At 62.4% G+C, this 17135-nt stretch overlaps 2 protein-coding genes across 20 annotated transcripts in view; one reads left to right on the forward strand and one right to left on the reverse strand.

Moving 5' to 3' along the window:
* The first annotated feature begins 10 nt into the window (after positions 1-10).
* On the forward strand, positions 11-10189 carry XRCC3 (X-ray repair cross complementing 3). 5 transcript variants are annotated; one of them, XM_006079027.4, is made up of 9 exons: positions 11-2543; positions 2651-2725; positions 2961-3118; positions 4611-4748; positions 4859-5071; positions 7127-7281; positions 8807-9019; positions 9092-9138; positions 9225-10189. In XM_006079027.4, exons 1-9 carry the CDS (start codon positions 2353-2355, stop codon positions 9427-9429), a joined length of 1395 nt encoding a protein of 464 aa, XP_006079089.4. In that variant the 5' UTR covers positions 11-2352; the 3' UTR covers positions 9430-10189. The 5 variants fall into 5 exon arrangements, with proteins under 5 accessions (XP_006079089.4, XP_025127194.3, XP_025127195.3 ...); XM_025271409.3 differs by having other exon boundaries at positions 11-407; XM_025271410.3 differs by having other exon boundaries at positions 11-407; positions 2992-3118.
* Positions 7873-17135, reverse strand: part of LOC102395742 (kinesin light chain 1) — a 109809-nt gene continuing 100546 nt past the window's right edge. For 5 of the 15 annotated variants that reach the window (XM_044933260.2, XM_044933261.2, XM_025271393.3 and 2 more), the window contains 4 exons: positions 17003-17133; positions 9925-10063; positions 8341-8410; positions 7873-8164 (listed from right to left, as the gene is read on the reverse strand). In XM_044933260.2, the coding sequence (XP_044789195.1) occupies positions 8136-8164; positions 8341-8410; positions 9925-10063; positions 17003-17133 (369 nt within the window). In that variant the 3' untranslated portion in view covers positions 7873-8135. Of the gene's footprint in view, positions 8165-8340; positions 8411-9924; positions 10064-13373; positions 13705-16996; positions 17134-17135 lie in introns of those variants that run through there. The other 10 variants (XM_025271397.3, XM_044933256.2, XM_025271396.3 and 7 more) reach the window with 4 other exon arrangements.

Below are 17135 nucleotides of genomic sequence, written 5' to 3' on the forward strand. Positions count from 1 at the left end.
TGAACACTCGCCCGCCGCCCGCCGCCCGCCGCCCCCTGCCCGGCCCGAGCCCCGCGGGAGCCCCGCCCCGCCCCGCCAGCGTGGCTGACAGCGTCCGCGTCCAGTCGCCAAGCCAGGCCCAGAGCGCGGACCAATCGGCGCCAGGGATCCGCCCCGCCGCCACGTGCTCCAATCGACGCAAGGTCGCCTCCCCCGCCCCCCTGCGGCCGGCCACCAATGGTCAGCGAGGACCCGCCCAAGCACGCCCCACCCGCTAGGGGCGACTGAGACTTCGGATTGGCCAGTCAGTCGGCGACGTGGGCTCCGCTTCTCTTCTGATTGGCGCATCCGGCGCGGAGCGCCCTGCGCTCATTGGAGGAGGAGGCAGGGGTGGGGCGGTGCGAAGGAGCGTGAGGAGCGCGGGAGAGGTGAGGACGCGGGTGGCCACTGCGGTCCCGAGCGGCCGGAGTCCGGGGTGGCCTTGGGCGTAGAGACCGCTGGGAAGCGGGCAGGGCCCGGCTGGGCGCCCGCGCGGCCCTGCTGCTGGGATTCGCGGCGGGGGCCGGCCGGCGCCTCCCCAGTGCCCGGATCGGCGGTGCGCAGCCGCGGACGGGCAGGCGGGACCGCGGAGCCAGGGCCCCCGCTAGCCCCGGGGGTGGGAGGGGGCCGGGCGGATGCCGGGCAGGGCTGAGACGGAGGGCCTCGGTCCCCGGGCGGTGAGCCCGCGCAGCTGCAGAGCCTGCTCAGGCTGTGCGTCCGCGCCGGGGCCGCGGGGTGGGGCGCGGAGGGTGGGGTCGGGCTCAGAGCGTGCCAGGTGGGAAGCGCAGGTGTGCGTGGATGGCAGGATGCGGCTGCAGCGTCCCCTGGTCTGTCAGGACGGCCCAGGCGGGGGCCTGCTGGACACGCAGGCCAGGGGGACTGGGGAATGAGTGCTCAAAGCCGCAGGGGCTGAAAAGAGGAGAGTTCCCCGGAGGAGCAAGAGGGTCCTGCGAAGGGAGCGGGGCCAGAAGTCCAGGCTGGCCGGCTCTGGAGAAACCACAGTGCTGGCCTAGGCAGGGGAGGACCTGTGTGGCCGCCCACGGGGTCCGGTGAAAGCTCCCTACAGCAGCCCTGGGATGAAGGCGTGCTCATTGGCACCCTTTCTGGGAGGGGAGCAGGAAAAGAAAGGAAACGTCTTGAGAGGGAGCTGGACACCCTCAGGCGGGTCAGCCTCTGGATGACCGAGTTCTGCGGTCCAAACCGTTCCCTTTGGAGTTGTTAACAGATGGGCAGTGCAAACGCGGGGTCAGGGGCTTAGAGCCCAGGCCTGGACCTGCATCCCGGGCCACCCACTTGCTGGCTGTGTGACCTGAAGCTTGTTGCTTAACCATTCTGTGCTTCTGTTTTCTTGCCAGCAATACAAGGGTTGTAATACTTCTGGTGTGACGTTCATACCTGTCACACACTTGGACTGTTTGGTAAATGTCAGCCCTCAACCTTTGATGATTTTAGAGCAACAGCCTGGAGCTGTGTGTATTGATCCTTTGCCTGAAATCAGAGAAGGAATAACAGTTTCCGTTTGTGGGGATTTGGCTAGCTGCCTCCCCCAGGGTTCCTCCCACCTCACCCAACCCCGTCTGGTACTGGGTCGAGTGGGAGCGGTGCTTAGTGCATCAGTTCAGAAAGATCTTCCCTCCTCCCATTGAGTCTTCAGTGTGAATCAATTAAAGCCGCCAGGAACCTGACTGTTGTCCCCAGAGTGGGGGTGGGCCCATCCCAGCCTCTTTGGCGGCACAGAAGTCCTCGGGCCACCTGAGAACCCCAGAGACACAGGAGAGTGATTACACCTGGGGAGGAGTCTCGTGTTTGGCCCAGGGGTTCACATGCCTTCATGCTCGCTCAGCAGCAGCACCTGCTGTTAATTGTTCCCTGAGACCTGCACGCAATGCTCCCGGGGGCTGCCCAGGCCCGCCCGTGCCCATGCTGGGTGCTGCGGGGCACACACTTGTCCCTGGCGGCTTCACCTGGGCCCCTCCTGGGGCTCTCGGTGGGGCTCCCGGGCCTGTGTCAGGTAGCAGCAGGTGCTCTACTTGGGCTCGAGGCCCCATGGTTGGTCACCGCTGACTCTCCTGTGTGTGTCCAGTTGCTCTCAGGATTGGGTTTTACATCCAGGCACTTCCCGGCCGAGTCCCCGCACAGGCTTCCCTCTCACGGTCATTCAGAATCCAGACCTCCTGGTCCCAGAACTGCCTCTAAGGGCCTGGGGCCACCCCAAGACAGCCGATGGGTGCTGGGTAGCCAGGCCCTCGCTCCTGACCAGACTGGATGAGGGGCGGGTGGCCTGTCTCTCGAAGCTTCAGGGACAACCCCATACCGTGAGGGTCAGCGGTGTCCATGCGGAAGGCCAAGTCCACGCTGTGCTGCCCCCCTCGGTGTCAGGAGCCCCGGGGCATGGGCCTTCCTGCTGCTGCTGCTGGCTGCTGGGCCAGCCTCAGCCGAGTGGCCACAGCCTGGCATGGCCGCCCCGCTGCCACCCCGCCCACCATGCTGCTCTGGGCCAGGGGCCAGGGCAAGCTGCAGGCCAGGTGGGCAAGGTGTCCGTTGTCCTTTGTTGGAGTGGCTCAGTGGTCACGGTGGTTCCGACCTCCTGGGTGCCCACGGGATCCACCACTCACCTTCCCGCTCTCTCCAGATCCCCACAGAGACGTGCTCAGGGGAGCATACGCCAGGGAGTGCAGCGTGGGCCCGGCACCCGTGCCCCAGAGAGGTGGGTCAGAGGGGCCAGGGCTGGGACACAAGCCCACTTCTCACCTTCCCGAAGCGGATGAAGCGGGCTGACCTTCATTGAGGGGGTGCTCGGGGGTTCCTGAAATGCACGCCAGGGTGGGCTGAGCCCAGGCTTCTGAGTTCCTGGTGAGAAGAGCCTGGGGCTGATCTCAGCGCTGTCCCTGGGACTGGGGGGCCTCCAAGCCCCGGGCCCCACAGTCGGCCACTGCCCCCAGGCTCGGTGACTCCGCTGCACTCGCCTCCCAGGCCGCTCAAGGGGGCGGCCGGCACATCGTGTCGCAGGGCAGTCGTCCGTCTCTGGTTGTCCCTGCTGAAGACATGGATTTGGATCAGCTGGACCTGAATCCCAGAATCGTCGCTGCAGTTAAGAAAGGTGTGTTTGCCGATGTTTATGTGACGTGATCGTGAGAAAGTGTGGCCGTGCACTTGCGCACAGGTTATGGAGAGCAGCTACAGGGTGGCCTGTCCGAGCCTTGGGAGCCCTCTGCCTCCTGGCCCCAAACAGCGCCCCGAGGCTGGCCTGTGTGGGTGTGTGTTTCACACTAAACTAAAAAAGCCGTGTGAAAGGCTTTTTTAGTTTATTTTCGCTGAAGCAGCACGTACGGCGTCTGCAGTGAGACGGGACTCGGTCCTTGTGAGCCGTTCAGCGGCGGGCTGTGCTTCTGCTGCCGTGTTTGCTGGGTCTGACTTCCGGCTCCTCACAGACCTCCGTTTTGGGGGTGAGAGCTGGCTTCCTCGCGCCCCCTCTGCCCCGACTTGGCCCGCCCACCCCCAGTGGGAACGCAGCCTGGGCCACGTCAGCCATCAGAGTTGTCGCCGGGACATCACGGATGTCACAGAACCTCAGCTCGCAACTGTTTCCTGACCGTCTTTGGTTTTCCCCAAAGTTAGTGCTTGTCTCCCTTCTCATGGGCGCGTTTCCTGTGCCTTCCAGTCATTCCCACACCTCGCAGGGCGTCTGTCAGGCCAGCCCACCCAGTCTGCTGGCGTCTGGGCACATCCGTCCCCAGGGTGTACCAACTCCTCCACTGCCCGGCTGGCCCCCGCACCCCCTCCATCCCATCCCCCCACCCCCTGCATCCCCCCGCCCCGTCCCGGCATGCCCTCCATCCCCCATCCTGTCCCCGCACCCCCTCCATCCCCCATCCTGTCCCCGCACCCCCTCCATCCCCCCGTCGCACACCCTCCATCTCTGCCCCCTGTGCTTGTGAGGATGCTGTGGGGTCAGGCGCTCTGCACTGGTGAACGGTGGACAGGGCTGGGCTGCTCCTTGCTCCGGAGGCCCCGTCTTCCGCTCTGATCCACAGCGAACAGACCAGCATGTGCATCCGAGGCCGCTCAGGAAGGCCGGCTCCGCGCCCTGATGCTGTGCCATTTGTCCTCTGTGTGTGAGCTCTTTTTTGCCTTTCTCTGAACCGACTGGATGGATCGTTAGCCTCTTTTTTTTCCTACTAGTTTAAAAATAATACACTGATCTAAGCTCAGAATTACTCCCTTTCCTCCCAAACACCCACCCTCGGGCCTCAGCCCGTAACCCCTGACAGTGCCACCAGCGAGCTGACTCTACCTCTTTACTCCCTGGCTGTCCGCAGGCGGGCGCAGTGGACGTTCGTCTGGGTCCCCTCCTGCAGCCCCTCCCTGGTGATGCACACGCAGGCCTGTCTCAGATGTGTCTGGGGGCCGCTGCTCCCCACCCTGGGGACAGGCCCCTTCCTCCCTGACCTGTCGTCCAGGGGTCCGTGCAGCTTCTGGGAGCAGGTGGGCCAGCCGCGGCCTGCCGGGCCCCCAGAGCTGGCTGTCACCCTCTGTCCCTGAGTCACTGTTGCCACGGGCACCGTGTCCTGTGACCGGTTCTGTGATTTCAGCCAAACTGAGGTCAGTGAAGGAGGTCCTGCATCTTTCTGGACCAGATCTGCAGAGACGGACCCGCCTCTCCAGCCCCGACGTGCAGCTCCTGCTGAGGGCGGCTGCCTCACTCCTACGGGGACATGGAGTGTGCACAGGTGCTGGGGCCCCGGCATGGGGTGTGGGGGGCCTGGGCGGGGTGCCCGCGGGGCTGGGGCCCTGGCATGGGGGGCCTGGGCTCACCTGTTTCCCCCTCCGCCGCCCCCAGCGCTGCACCTGCTCCGGCAGGAGGGGCCGTTCCCTGAGCAGCACCAGCGCCTGAGCCTGGGCTGCCCTGTGCTGGATGCGCTGCTCCGTGGCGGGCTGCCCCTGGACGGCATCACAGAGCTGGCTGGACGCAGCTCGGCGGGGAAGACCCAGCTGGCGCTGCAGCTCTGCCTGGCCGTGCAGCTGCCGCGGCACCACGGAGGCCTTGGGGCTGGTGAGTGCCGGGCTGGGGGTCCCGACCTGCTGGCCCCGGGGGGCCGTTTCCCATCGCTTCACACCCAGATGGACCCCCTGCCAGCTGAGCGCAGAGCCCGGGGCCTACCCGCAGGGACAGGCTGGCCTGGGCTGCCTGTAAATGGGCGTCCCCTGCAGGGGCCTGGCCCATGGCCGCCGTGACCACATTAAACGTGGGTCCGTTGGACGTCTTGCTGAGAAGGCGGCTTCCCCGAATCAGATCCGAAAACCCTAATTTTGAAAGGCATGGTAACCCCCTCTGGACCTGTGCAGGCGCCATGCAGGGACCAGGGGCTCAGCCACGTGGGGGGCGCACAGACCGCCTGCCCAGGACGATCTGGGGCGCAGGGCACACGGGCAGCCCTGACCACTCAGGGCGGTTCTCCTGGCTCCTCACCCCCTCGTGTCTGAATTTCTGTGGGAGCAGGACCAGGTCACAGCGGGTCGCACGCTCACAGATGGGCGGACTTTGTCGAGTTGCGGCGACCAGGGGCCTGTCTTCATTGCGGCGCGGGGGCCTCTGGCCGCGGCGGCATCTTGCCGGAGTGCTGGTTGTGAGCACACAGCTTTGGGCACATGGCACCTGGGCTCGGCCCTTGTGGCCCAGGGCTTCCTCAGCTGTGGTTTTAAGGCGCGGCAGCAGCAGCTCAGGGGCTCCAGAGCACAGGGCATGTGGGGTCTTCCTGGACCAGGGCTTGAACCCGTGTCCCTGGCATTGGCAGGTGGGCTCTGACCCATGGCACCACCAGGGAACTCCCTGACTTAGTCACCACCCTTCCATCCGCCGACAGTCACATGGCTTCTTCACGCCTTCTGTTGGCACGTGGCTCTGGGTGGACGCCTAGGGGTGATGCTGGGTCTCGTGGTAGCTCCGTGGTTCCAAAGACTATTCTCAGCAGCCGCTGCACCGTCTCCCTTCCCAGGAAGGCTGCAGGCGGCCCCCGGCCCCCGTGTCTGAGCTGGCCCTTGGCCCTTTGACCCAGTGTGGGAGCGTCGTCACTGTGGCCCCAGAGCAGTGGTGCTGAGTGTCTCGCCACGAGCTGCCGCTCACCCGCGTCTTTGGAGCAATGTCTCTTCCGTCTTCTGCCCATTTGAGCCCGGGTGATCTGTCTTTCTGTGACGGAACTGATCTAAGTGATCTTTGTGTCATCTGGACACTAGGCTCTTATCAGATACACAGCTCACAGTATTCTTTCTGGAAGTTGTCTCTTCACTTTCTCGATGGACTTTTGAAGCTGTTCCTCACTTGGACGGTGTCCAGCTTCCCTGGTCTTTCTCACCTATGCTTTTCGTGTCGTGGGTAAGGATCCACTGCCTGACCCGAGGTCTGAGATTTATGCCTGCGTTTTCCCTTAAGGGTGCTGTGCTTTGGGCTCTCGTAGCTGACCCACTGAGATTTGGTTTTCTTAGGTGGTGTGAGGCACGAGTCTGATTTCGTCCTTTTGTACATGGGCGTGTCTGTCCGACTGCCATTTCTTAAAAAGACTGCTGTCTCCCACTGAACTATCCTGGGACCTCCGTGGAGCACCCATGGCCCCTGGTTCCTTCCAGCTGCAGGACTCGGGCTGGATCTTCTGGAGGGGCTTCAGGCCCCAGCGATGTATCGCCGGTGTTTTGCTGACTGGCTTTTCCAGGCGCAGCAAAGACCGTTCCCTCCACGTAGCCTAGAACTGTGGGAGGAGCCTGACAGTGGTGTTTTGCTAACTGGCTTTTCCAGGCGCAGCAAAGACCGTTCCCTCCACGTAGCCTAGAACTGTGGGAGGAGCCTGACAGTGGGATCTGGGAACCTCTGATCCACAGGGCCTGGGAGAGGCCCCCCCTGTCCGCAGAAAGAGGTGTTTCTGAAAGCACAGGCCCCTGAGAACGCCACCCACTCCCACCCGAGACTGCCCAGGGGCAGACCCCCAGGGTGACATCCTGTCAGCAAGGTGGGAGGCAGGCGCCGGCCAGCCCTGCCCTGCGTCAGAGGGAAGGCCACGGGGCAGCGCAGGAAGGGGGCCGTGTGCCAGCCGCTGACCGCGCCACGGCCTCCCAGGGGCTGTGTACGTGTGCACAGAGGACGCCTTCCCCAGCCGCCGTCTGCAGCAGCTCATCGCCCAGCAGCAGCGCCTGCGGGCAGACGTCCCGGGGGACGTGATCTCCAAGATCAAGTTCGGCCACCAGATCTTCATCGAGCACGCAGCCGACGTGGTGAGTATCTGAGGGGACGTCGGCCGGGCCGTGCACATGAAGCCCAGAACCACGGTCAGGCCCACCTGCGGGGGGTCACAGCCTGGGGGCCGTGGGTCCCACTCAGGCCAGCGTCACTCAGTGCCTGGACTTGGGATGAACTGGCCATCCTGTGCGTTTCTGCCAACCGTGGCCCTCAGGAGACACACCGCCTCCTGCCCCGGGCAAGCCCCATGTCCCCACCGGGCAAGTGCCGCCGGCTCCCATTCACCCGGCCGCAGAGATGCCCACTGCCCACAGAATGGGTCCCGCTGCCCCGGCCGGAGTCGAGTGGGGTTCTACACCTCTGAAGGAGGGGAAGGCCCCCTTGCAGCCCCGGGGCCCCAGCCGGACAAGCCTCCTCAGACTGCTGGCCGACGGGCTGGGCTGCCAGGGCACCGCCACGTCTAGAAGCCGTGCCCAGGGAGGGGGCGGGCGGCTAGCTGGGGCCATCGTCTGCGGCTGAGTAATGAGGCGGAGGGCTCAGAAGGGAGCTGGGCAGTGGAGAGCAGAGCCGTGTGCCCCCACCTGGGCCCTCCCCCGCTTAAGGGTTGCTATAGAAAGCATGTCAAGTAAAGGGTAAGACATATAAAGTTTAATTTTTAGAAATTTACAGTAAAGTACATGATCACACGTAGCCCGGGGCAGTGAAAGAGCAGCAACCCGGGCCGGGCAGGTTGCAGGCACACAGGCCGTCCTGGGCCCCACTGTGTGAGGCGTACGGGGGGTCAGGGCGCTGGGACAGGGGTGTCGGTCAGCACTGCGGGCGCTGCCCCAGGCCCTCCAGCCTCGCGACCTTCACGGCATCACCGGGCCCTCGGGGCGCACACAGCAGCTCAGGCCGGACTCCTCTGCGGCCGCCTCACTGCAGAGGGGGGCGGCGGGTCAGGGCCCCTGCCCACAGGGCTGCACCTGAGAGCCCCCGCCCTGTGCCCGCCTGGGTCAACACCCCCTGCACAAGCAGCCTTGGGCCCAGTCCCCCTCTGCGCCCAGCAGCTCTGGGGAGTCCCGACCCCGCGCCCCCGGGGTGATGGGACTCACGCTCAGGCTGGCATCCTCCAGGCCGCTGCTGCTGTCGTTGTCCACAGAGAAGGGCTCTGCCGGCAGCGCCCTGTGGGTGAAGCACAGAGCGGACCTCGCTCAGGGCGGGGACGCGGGCATGGCAGCTCCTGGGAGTCCTAGCAGGGCTGGCCCCTGAGGATGGCTGCTTCCGACACAGTGCTAAGGGTCCTGCTGGGCATCCTGGCGCGTCGCCGGGCGCAGCCCGGGGGTCTGCACGCTGGATGCAGGATGGTCAGGCCCTGCACCATGCCCCCTGGCTGGGTGTGGGCAGCCGGGGTGGCGACAGGTCAGCCTTGGTGGTGCCACTGGGTGTAGGCGGCAGTGCCTGGCTCGGGGCCACGGGTGGGAGGCAGGCCTGGCCTGTGACGGCCCCAGGAGGGGAAAGCAGCAGGGCAGGGTGGATGGGGGGCTCTGAGCAGGCGCTGACAGGCCTCCCGGCCCCCAGGACACCCTGCTGCAATGCGTGAGCGAGAAGGTGCCGGTGCTGCTGGCACGCGGCATGGCCCGCCTGGTGGTCATCGACTCCGTGGCAGCCCCCTTCCGCTGCGAGTTCGACGGGGCGGCCCTGGCCCTCAGGGCCCAGCGTCTGCTGGCGCTGGGGGCTGAGCTGCGACGGCTGAGTTGCGCCTTCCGGAGCCCCGTGCTGTGCATCAACCAGGTGGGCCTCCTCCCAGCCCCCCGCGGGGCCAGGCCGGCAGGGTCCCGTCACTGACCACTCTGCACCCTCCAGGTGACAGAGGCCGTGGAGGAGCAGGACTCGGTGGCCGGGCCGCCAGGGTGAGTGGCGCCCTGAGGACGGGGGGCCCTGCGGGGGGGTGGGAGGCGCTGGTTCCACAGGTGACGCATGCTGTTTCCCGTCTCAGGATGTCCCCAGCCCTGGGGATAACCTGGGCCAACCAGCTGCTTGTGAGGCTGCTGGCCGAACGGCAGCGCCCTGAGGAGGCGCCTCTCGCCCCGCCTGGCCGCACCCTCAGGGTAGTCTCCGCCCCCCACCTGCCGGCCTCATCCTGCTCCTACACGATCGCCACCGAGGGCGTGCGGGGGACGCCTGGGACTGCATGCAGCTGACTGCAGGGTACAGGACCCCCTTGGGGTGGGGAGCTGCCCCTGCTGCAGGAGCCGGCTAGGCCCATCTGCGGAAACCCCTCTGGGCCCATGAGGACTCGTCTATGAGGGCAGCCGGTCCAGTGTGCTGCAGTGGCTGGGACCTCAGTCCTGGCCTTGGGGGCAGGGGTGTCCACTCCGGCAGGAACTCCTGCCCAGACCCAGTTCAGTTCCCCCACCACGGCCGGCGCTTCTGCATGGAACACGGGCCCTCTGCTCAGCCCAGCCACGACCATCCGGTTTGGAAGCACCCCCGCAGTCACCGAGGACACACTGGCCCAGTTCCGGAAGGGCTGAGTCACCTTCGCCCACCGTTGCCACGCCTCTGCCCAGCAGCTGTGGACGAACACGTGCCGGGTGAAGGCGCCCGCCGCCCCGGGCCCTCCGCGGCACTGGGCTCTGCTGGGACTCCCCCACCCGCCCTCTCACAGCTGCTGTGCTGGCGGGGTGCAGGCTGACCTGCCCCGACACGGCTCGCCCCGCAGGCTCGCAGCCGGGCCGCCAGCCCCGGCTGTCAGCACGCTGTCTGTCGTGTGTTTTTCTAGGACAGGATGATCCATTTCCAGCTTTCATCACGTTTTCAGAGTAGCCTGTGACCCTAAAAGACCGAGTGGCTAGTGTTAAATAGGAAAAGCTTCTTTCAGGGTTGGAGTTTTACAGAAGAGCCTTTCTGCAAAGTACAGGGACTTTACAACAGAAAATAAAAGTTTATTTTTGTAATTAACTATGTACAGTTCCAAATGATTTCCTAGGCAAGTCACAGCCACAGTGAGAAAAGAGAACACGGACGGCCGCTCCACGCCGCAGAGGTGCAGACCTGCACACGCGCCCTGGGGACCACATCCACCCGCCCAGCTGACGGGCGTCCCGGGGCGCCCACCTGTCCCCAGCCCTCAGCCACCCACACCCCAGGGACAGCTAGACGGCCCTCGCAGGCCCGCGACCCCGAGGGGTGGCTCCACGCCCGTGCGAACAGTGACAGCAGCCCGCACGTCTGTCCGGGATCCCACGGAGGGCGTGTCTGCCCAGCGACTGCGCTGACCTGCACCTCACCCGGGCTGGCGCTGAGCGCCGCTTTAGCTTCCAGAAGCCCCAGGACCACCACATCGCTCGCACACAAGCACAAACAGACCCATCAGAGGCTGGCCCCACACAGACGTAGCAGGCTTTCCCAGGAACTCGTATAGACGAGACGAGAGCTGCACGCTGTAAACTGAGTCCTCAGGGAGGCTGCTACTTCCCTGTGGGGACGACGACTGGGGACGTGCTATTCCTAGCAGTCTTCTGACCCGACAGAGGAATACTTTTAAGTTTCAGAAAATAACCAGCCGAATTCCTGCAGCCCCCGGGGGAGGGGCAGGAGGATTGAAGGCCCAGATCCCCCCAACCTTCACCCTGACACACGCCTGCCCTCACATTCCTGCGGATGCTCAGATCCTCCACAGCCTAGGTCCTCTGGCTGGGGCGAGTCTGACTTGTCAGAAACAATGTAGAAATGCGTCCTGGCCCCCAAGGGTCCCCTCACCAGGAAAAGATGGCAGGCAGGCGGGCCCCCGCTGCCCTCTGAGAACTACACCGGGCTTCCCTCAAAGACCAGAACAGAGCGCCCCCGACTGAACAGGCCGGCTCTTAGCAGCCCGCCCGCTCACCCGAACACTCTCCACGCGGCCTTGCAGAGGCCACCACACCCTCAGGAAAGGGGCCAGCAGGCTCCACGCCAGGCTAGGGTCACCCCAGGGCCCTGCAGAGGAGGTCTGTCTCCACCAGCTGGGAGCGTTCTGTCCTCAGCGCCAGGCTCACTCTTTCTGAACGCCCTTTGTTTTCCCAGAGACCGCAGTCACTAAGGCAACCTGGGTGGTTTCACACATCCTGAACCAGCTCCGCGGCTGGGAGAAAGCATGAACGCAGTGGAGGCAGGAGCTGGGACGGTGCCGCGGCCCCCCTCCGGGCTGTGAGGCGACAGACACATCGTCCCCTACCTGGACGGGCACCTGTAAGGGCCACAGTGCCCACGTGGCAGGGGACACGGCCCTGCTCTTCCGCTCCTTTCCAGCACCTCTAGGGAGCACTCAGAAAGAACGCCCTGACCCCTAAGCAGCTGCAGCGCATAGGGGGGTCTGGAGCCCCAGCCTCCAGGGACGCAGCGGCACTCACAAGCAGGCCCTGTGCAGGGGTGGTCCGTTCCTCGATTAGAGAAACTCCCAAGTTTAAAGCCCCGCCTCGCCATGAGAAGACCCCAGGGGGCTGCTGCTGCCCCCCTTCCCTGCTGGGGTGAAGGACACATGCAGCAAGGGGTCCCCAGAGAGAGCCCCCTGGAGGCACACCACCTGACCCAGAGCAGCTCGTGAGGGCAAGGTGGCTGGGCGCGCCTCTGCTGGGACGTCTCCCACCTCATCAACAGGAAGATGAACTACCCCTGGAATCTGATGGCACCGGATGCCCACCCCCAGACCCGCCTCAGCGTGCACGCGCCCCGTGCTCAGCGGGCACCACCTGGAGTCGCCCTCAGCGAACCAGCTGGCGCATCATGATTCCCCTGAGCAATCTCAGGGCTGATCTGAAAATGCTTCCGTCAGAACTACCCTGTGTTACTTAACCCTCCAAAGTAGAGCTTTGAAAAGGAAAACACGCATCTCCATGTGCACAGGGCCCAGGAGGGGCACAGGCTGCAAAGGGGCTGCCAAGTGGGGCAGGGGCTGCCAAGTGGGGCAGGGCCTGCCCGCAGCCACCAGTCACCCATTCCCTTTCTCCAAGGACATGTTTAAGGTTCCCGTCTCTGTGAATAGTCTTAACACAGCACAGCTGAAAGCAGGTTTCAGCGCTGGCGGAGTCGGTGGGCAGTGGCCTCACTGTCGGCTGTGGCAGCTCGTGGGCATGAGGGCTGCAGAACTCAACAGAACTCAGGAAAGGAGGCGGCCCCTGAAGGGGGAGGGCCCTGGCCAAGCTCTGAGCGTCTCTGCGCGTTAGCCTCGGGGCTTAACTTAGCTCTGCCTCCCCTGGGGGCCTGGCACTCGGGGCCCTCAAGCCTGCCAGACAACGCCTTCGTTTCTGCATGAGAGAGAGAGAGGAGAGGTCACTCTCCCCAGCGCCTCATGGACACCGGCCTCTGTGGTCTTGGCACTGACCCAGGTCACAGGAGTCCTGCCGCTCAGACGTGCGTGTGCAAGCAGCAAGAATCAGGCGAGGGGACTGTATCGACTCCCGACCTTGTGAAAACAAAGGGGCTTTCCTTCACGTCCTCACCAGGAACGCAACCTCCAGGCCCCACACAGCCCCTGGCCAGAGGGAGTGGGGGTCAGCACCCCTGACCCGAGGCCTGTACACAGCCACCCCGGGTGCTGGGGGGAGCTGGGGTCAGCACCCCTGACCAGAGGCCTGTGGACAGTCACCCCGGGTGCTGGGGGGAGCGGGGGTCAGCACCCCTGACCAGAGGCCTGTGGACCGTCACCCCGGGTGCTGGGGGGAGCGGGGGTCAGCACCCCTGACCAGAGGCCTGTGGACCGTCACCCCGGGTGCTGGGGGGAGCAGGGGTCAGCACACCAGCCGGCCCTCCACCGCCTAAGGGCATCACAGTCACCAGGGGGACTGAGGCAACTGGGAGCCGGGTGCAGTGCCCAGGATGCCTGGTCCAGGGACAGCTGCCCGCCCCAGGTCACAGAAGGGCCAGGGGCCCGGCCCCACACGGAAGACAAAGAGGCCACGTCTGATGGAGAGGGGGTGCCAACAGTCTCAAGTGGAAAGACGGCCGGTTCATGTGGGACTTGGACAGGCGACAGAGTGACTGTTCGTCTCGCTCAAGTTCCCGGTAATTCAGAAACACTGAGCAGCTTAGCCCCGTTACACTGGTCACACACTCCGGCACTGCTGGAGGCCAAAATCATAAATTAATAATACACATCAACAACTGGTCAAGTTTTGTCATTACTTTATCATTTAGCTTTTAATTGTCAATCAACATTTTGAAGACCATTTATACGCTAACAATGCTCCCAAGGCGAGCGCTCCCACCATTCAGTAGCTCGGTCCATGCCGACCGAGCACGTCGCCGTGATGTGTGCTCGTCTGGGGTCGGGAAGGCCACACGCCGACACCCGTGCTGGGACTGGGGCGCCAAGGCCCCGCCAGCACCGTCCAGACGGCGGAGGACGCTAAAGCGGGGTGGGGCTCCGTGCTTGGAAACGGTCTTCGGCCGCCTTGCCACCCAGGTTAAGGACATTCAGAGAACTGGCTCGCTTCATGCTGTACCGGCCCGGCGGACATGCAAGGACAAAGCGTCAGCACGTGAGTCACCAGGAGCGGGGAGCACAGCCAAGCCGCCCCCCTCCAGGCCTGTCACCGCGGGGCCTGGGCCGGCCCTGACCGGGGCAGGTCTGCAGCTCGCCCAGGTCCCAACATGGATGCCCCAGATATACCGTATTCCGCACCCGTTAGATTAAAAACTGCAGTTTCTCTGCGTCTTCCTCGGCAAAAAGCCTGTCTCGGTTAAACCTCAACATCCTCAGAGCCTCCCTTTCTGAAGCCCAGCTCCTCCGGGAGCCGAGAGGCCCGGCCAGTGCCACCTGCAAGCCCACAAACGCAGCCCTGAGCAACTGTGCCAAAGAGGGCCCCGCGAAGCTCACTGCTGAGATCAAATGCATGAACGTACTATGTACTTCATAGATTTTTCCATATTAAATCTAAGAAAAATAACCTTTTATTAGTAAAACTCTGAGGCTAGGGTTTCTCTGCCTAGAAACCAAAATTTCAAACAAATTTCATGGGTTTGGCTTTACACAAAACATAGAGCTTTGTACATATATTTACTTTTATCTTCAATTTGACACCTTTAAAATACTTAATATATCCTGCAAATCACCTACAATCTAAACTTAAATTATGGATAAATACTGCATTGCTTACTGCCACCATGGATGACCTCAAACAGAAGTCACCTTACTTTAGAAGCTGAAAGGACCAACAGGAAGGGTGATTTTAAGTGTTTGACAGGATCAGTGATTCTGCATCTGAGCTGTTGACGTCAACAGTGACCGCTGTGCTGAGCGCGTGGCTGTGAGGCTGAAGCACAGGCACGGAGGCCGAGCACAACCAGACATGCACACGCACGCCCGTGCAGGCACCAGAGGCCCAGGACCTGGCCGAGTGGCCACCAGCGCCGCAGGCCAAGTGCCAGGCACACAGCAGGCACGTCCTGGGTCTCACCGAGCAAACTGCACCAAAACAAAGCCTTAACTGACTTATCCCCAAGTAAACTCGCTCCGCAAACCTCCCCCCAGGACAGGAGAGAAACGTCCCCAGGAACCCGGAGCCCTGCGTGGCCTTTCCTCTGTCCAGAACCTCTCAGGAGCAAAGCACGGACATCTGGGCATGCTTCACGAGTCTCCGATGTAATTGGCCAGCTAGCGTTTTCTAAGAAAGATACACCACCTTTGTGCTCAAACTTCTCTTTACAAGGTGAGATGAAAGAGTAACTTGATGCCTGTCAACACCTCCTCTGAATCGCATCCTCACCTTGACTTAAACCCCCAGGGTCTGCACTGCCAAGGCGTCCAGGGCCTCCTGGACTGTGCCCACCACAGGCCACAGACCCCCTCCCACAACCCCCAGCTCGGTGCCTGTCATATGTGGCCCAACCAGCAGCACTGGCACGACCCAGGAACCTGCTGGAAGGGCAAGACCCCCTCGTGCGCCCCCCGCCCATCAGAAACGCAGGGACGGGCCCCAACCCAGGAGATCCTGAGGCCCCCTCGGATTGGAGAGTCACCTGCCCAGTGAACTAAGAGTGTTACTCTTATCTGGAAAGATTACTTTGTCTTATGCATTTGATGGACTAAACCTAAATTATTTACTTTTCAAAAAGTTCCATAAGATGCCATCCCAAGTATACTATGTATGAACACTGTTAGTCTGTTCCGAGGTGGGCTTCATCCTCATCAGGCCTCAGCTTGGGCCCTAAGCACCATGAACGAGCCGCACAAGATACAAACCATGAGCTCCGCCACAGCCCGGGACTTGGGACTGGGCTCTGCATTGCAGACAGGCTGTAAGACGCCCAGCCCCTCAGGCCCGCCGCCGTGTGGCCACCCCGGGGGCGGCCTGTAGACATTGAACGCGTGCTGTGTGGTCCCTGCACGCCTCAGAGCGGCTGCAGAAGGGGTGGAAGTGGCAGGCGCCCAGCAAGCGGCTCAGCCCTCCCAGCTTGGGAACAAGAGGTTCAATCTTCCAAACATCAGACGGGCAGGCAGCACCCCGTCGTGTTAGCTCTGGAAGTCAAACGTGGGCCCCTCAGGACCTCCTTCCCTAACCGCACTTGTCTTCTCCAGGCAGGACTGCCATCGGCACGACAACCCCCGCGTCCAAACCCCGCAGCGGCTTCACAGTGGACGTCGGTGGGGCTCACACGACTCCCTGTGCAGACGCGGCTGCAGACACTTCTGAGAAGCAGGGCAATGGCAGCGTGCAGACGTCCAACCGTCCCTCTGGCCTCCAAAGCCACTGGGAAGCACGTCCCCCACCAGCCGAACCGTGGCGGGGCGCAGAGCTGAGGCGGGCCCCCTCCCCACCAGCGGAGCTCGGGCCCGGGGGTGGGGCTGGGCAACACCAGGGGTCTCGGGACCCGGACCCTCCCCGAGGACGGAGGAGCAAGACAGGACATGCCCGATAGCAAAGGGGCCCAGCTTTCCATCCCACACATCGCCCCCAGGAGTGACGGGTCAGAATCACTACAGCACTCAGCGTGAAACGCTTTAAAGCTGAGTGATACTAAGAATCAACGTTTAAACAGTAGGCACCGTGTTAGGGAGGCTGAGCTTCCCAGGCCAGCGTACAGCACAGCCCAGTGCTTCTGGAAGAAACGCATCCAGGAGGAGGAAGCCATGCATACCAAAAGTAACCCAGAAACCAGGCGACTTGTCAACACTTACGAGAGGAGGACAAAGAGCCCTTCCCTGACGATCCTCATAAAAGACAAGGAGTATCTTAGATCCAAATTCCTCTGACAAAAGCTTTTGTTCAAAACACCCTAAAAGATTCATCACTGAGACCCTTTTCTAAACACATGGCAAAAGCTAAGGTTTTTTAAATCTCCAAAAGAAATTCATTATAACAAAAAGTCTTGTCAAACCATTTTCTTCCTACAGTAATACCTGTATGATGGGATTTAATATACTCATAGCTGGCAGTTGATTTCAAAAGATTAAAACTGGCTTTAAAAATGAATAATGCATGATAAGAGAAAAGAAGTTAGTATGCTCAGTATTTTAATATTAAATTCTTATTTTTCACTGCTAAGGCTTTCTTTGAACATGTAACAAAACTAAAGAATTCCATAATTCTTTAAAGCCGTCAGCTCTTTTAGCCTCTAAACAGGAAATTTCACAATTATTTCTCAACTTGTCCTGGCAAATAATTAGACTGTGACTACTGAACCCTGCATGGCCACCACGTGGGGCGAGGCTGGAGTGCATGCGGCGGCTGGAGTGCGTGCCGGGCTGGCGGGGGAGGAGGGCACGGTGGGCGGGGTGGGGCTGGAGATAGTTACCCGGGGTTCCTTGGCTCACTGTCTCGTGCACTTCCTCCCTTCAGCTTCCTAACCAGCTTCTCACTGCTGCGTCTAATTGAAGCCCGGAGTTTGCTAAAGGAGCCACTGCGTTTTAAAGATCCAGTGCCATCCT

The sequence above is a fragment of the Bubalus bubalis genome, chromosome 20 (assembly GCF_019923935.1).
Source record: "Bubalus bubalis isolate 160015118507 breed Murrah chromosome 20, NDDB_SH_1, whole genome shotgun sequence".
Taxonomy (NCBI): Eukaryota; Metazoa; Chordata; class Mammalia; order Artiodactyla; family Bovidae; genus Bubalus; species Bubalus bubalis.

Bases quoted from the DNA above. Each gene is read 5' to 3' on its own strand.
- XRCC3 (XM_006079027.4), top strand. From the start codon at position 2,353: ATGCGGAAGGCCAAGTCCACGCTGTGCTGCCCCCCTCGGTGTCAGGAG. The intron at 2,544-2,650 runs GTGGGCAAGGTG...CGCTCTCTCCAG, and splicing joins CAGGGCAAGCTGCAGGCCAG to ATCCCCACAGAGACGTGCTC. The intron at 5,072-7,126 runs GTGAGTGCCGGG...ACGGCCTCCCAG, and splicing joins CCACGGAGGCCTTGGGGCTG to GGGCTGTGTACGTGTGCACA.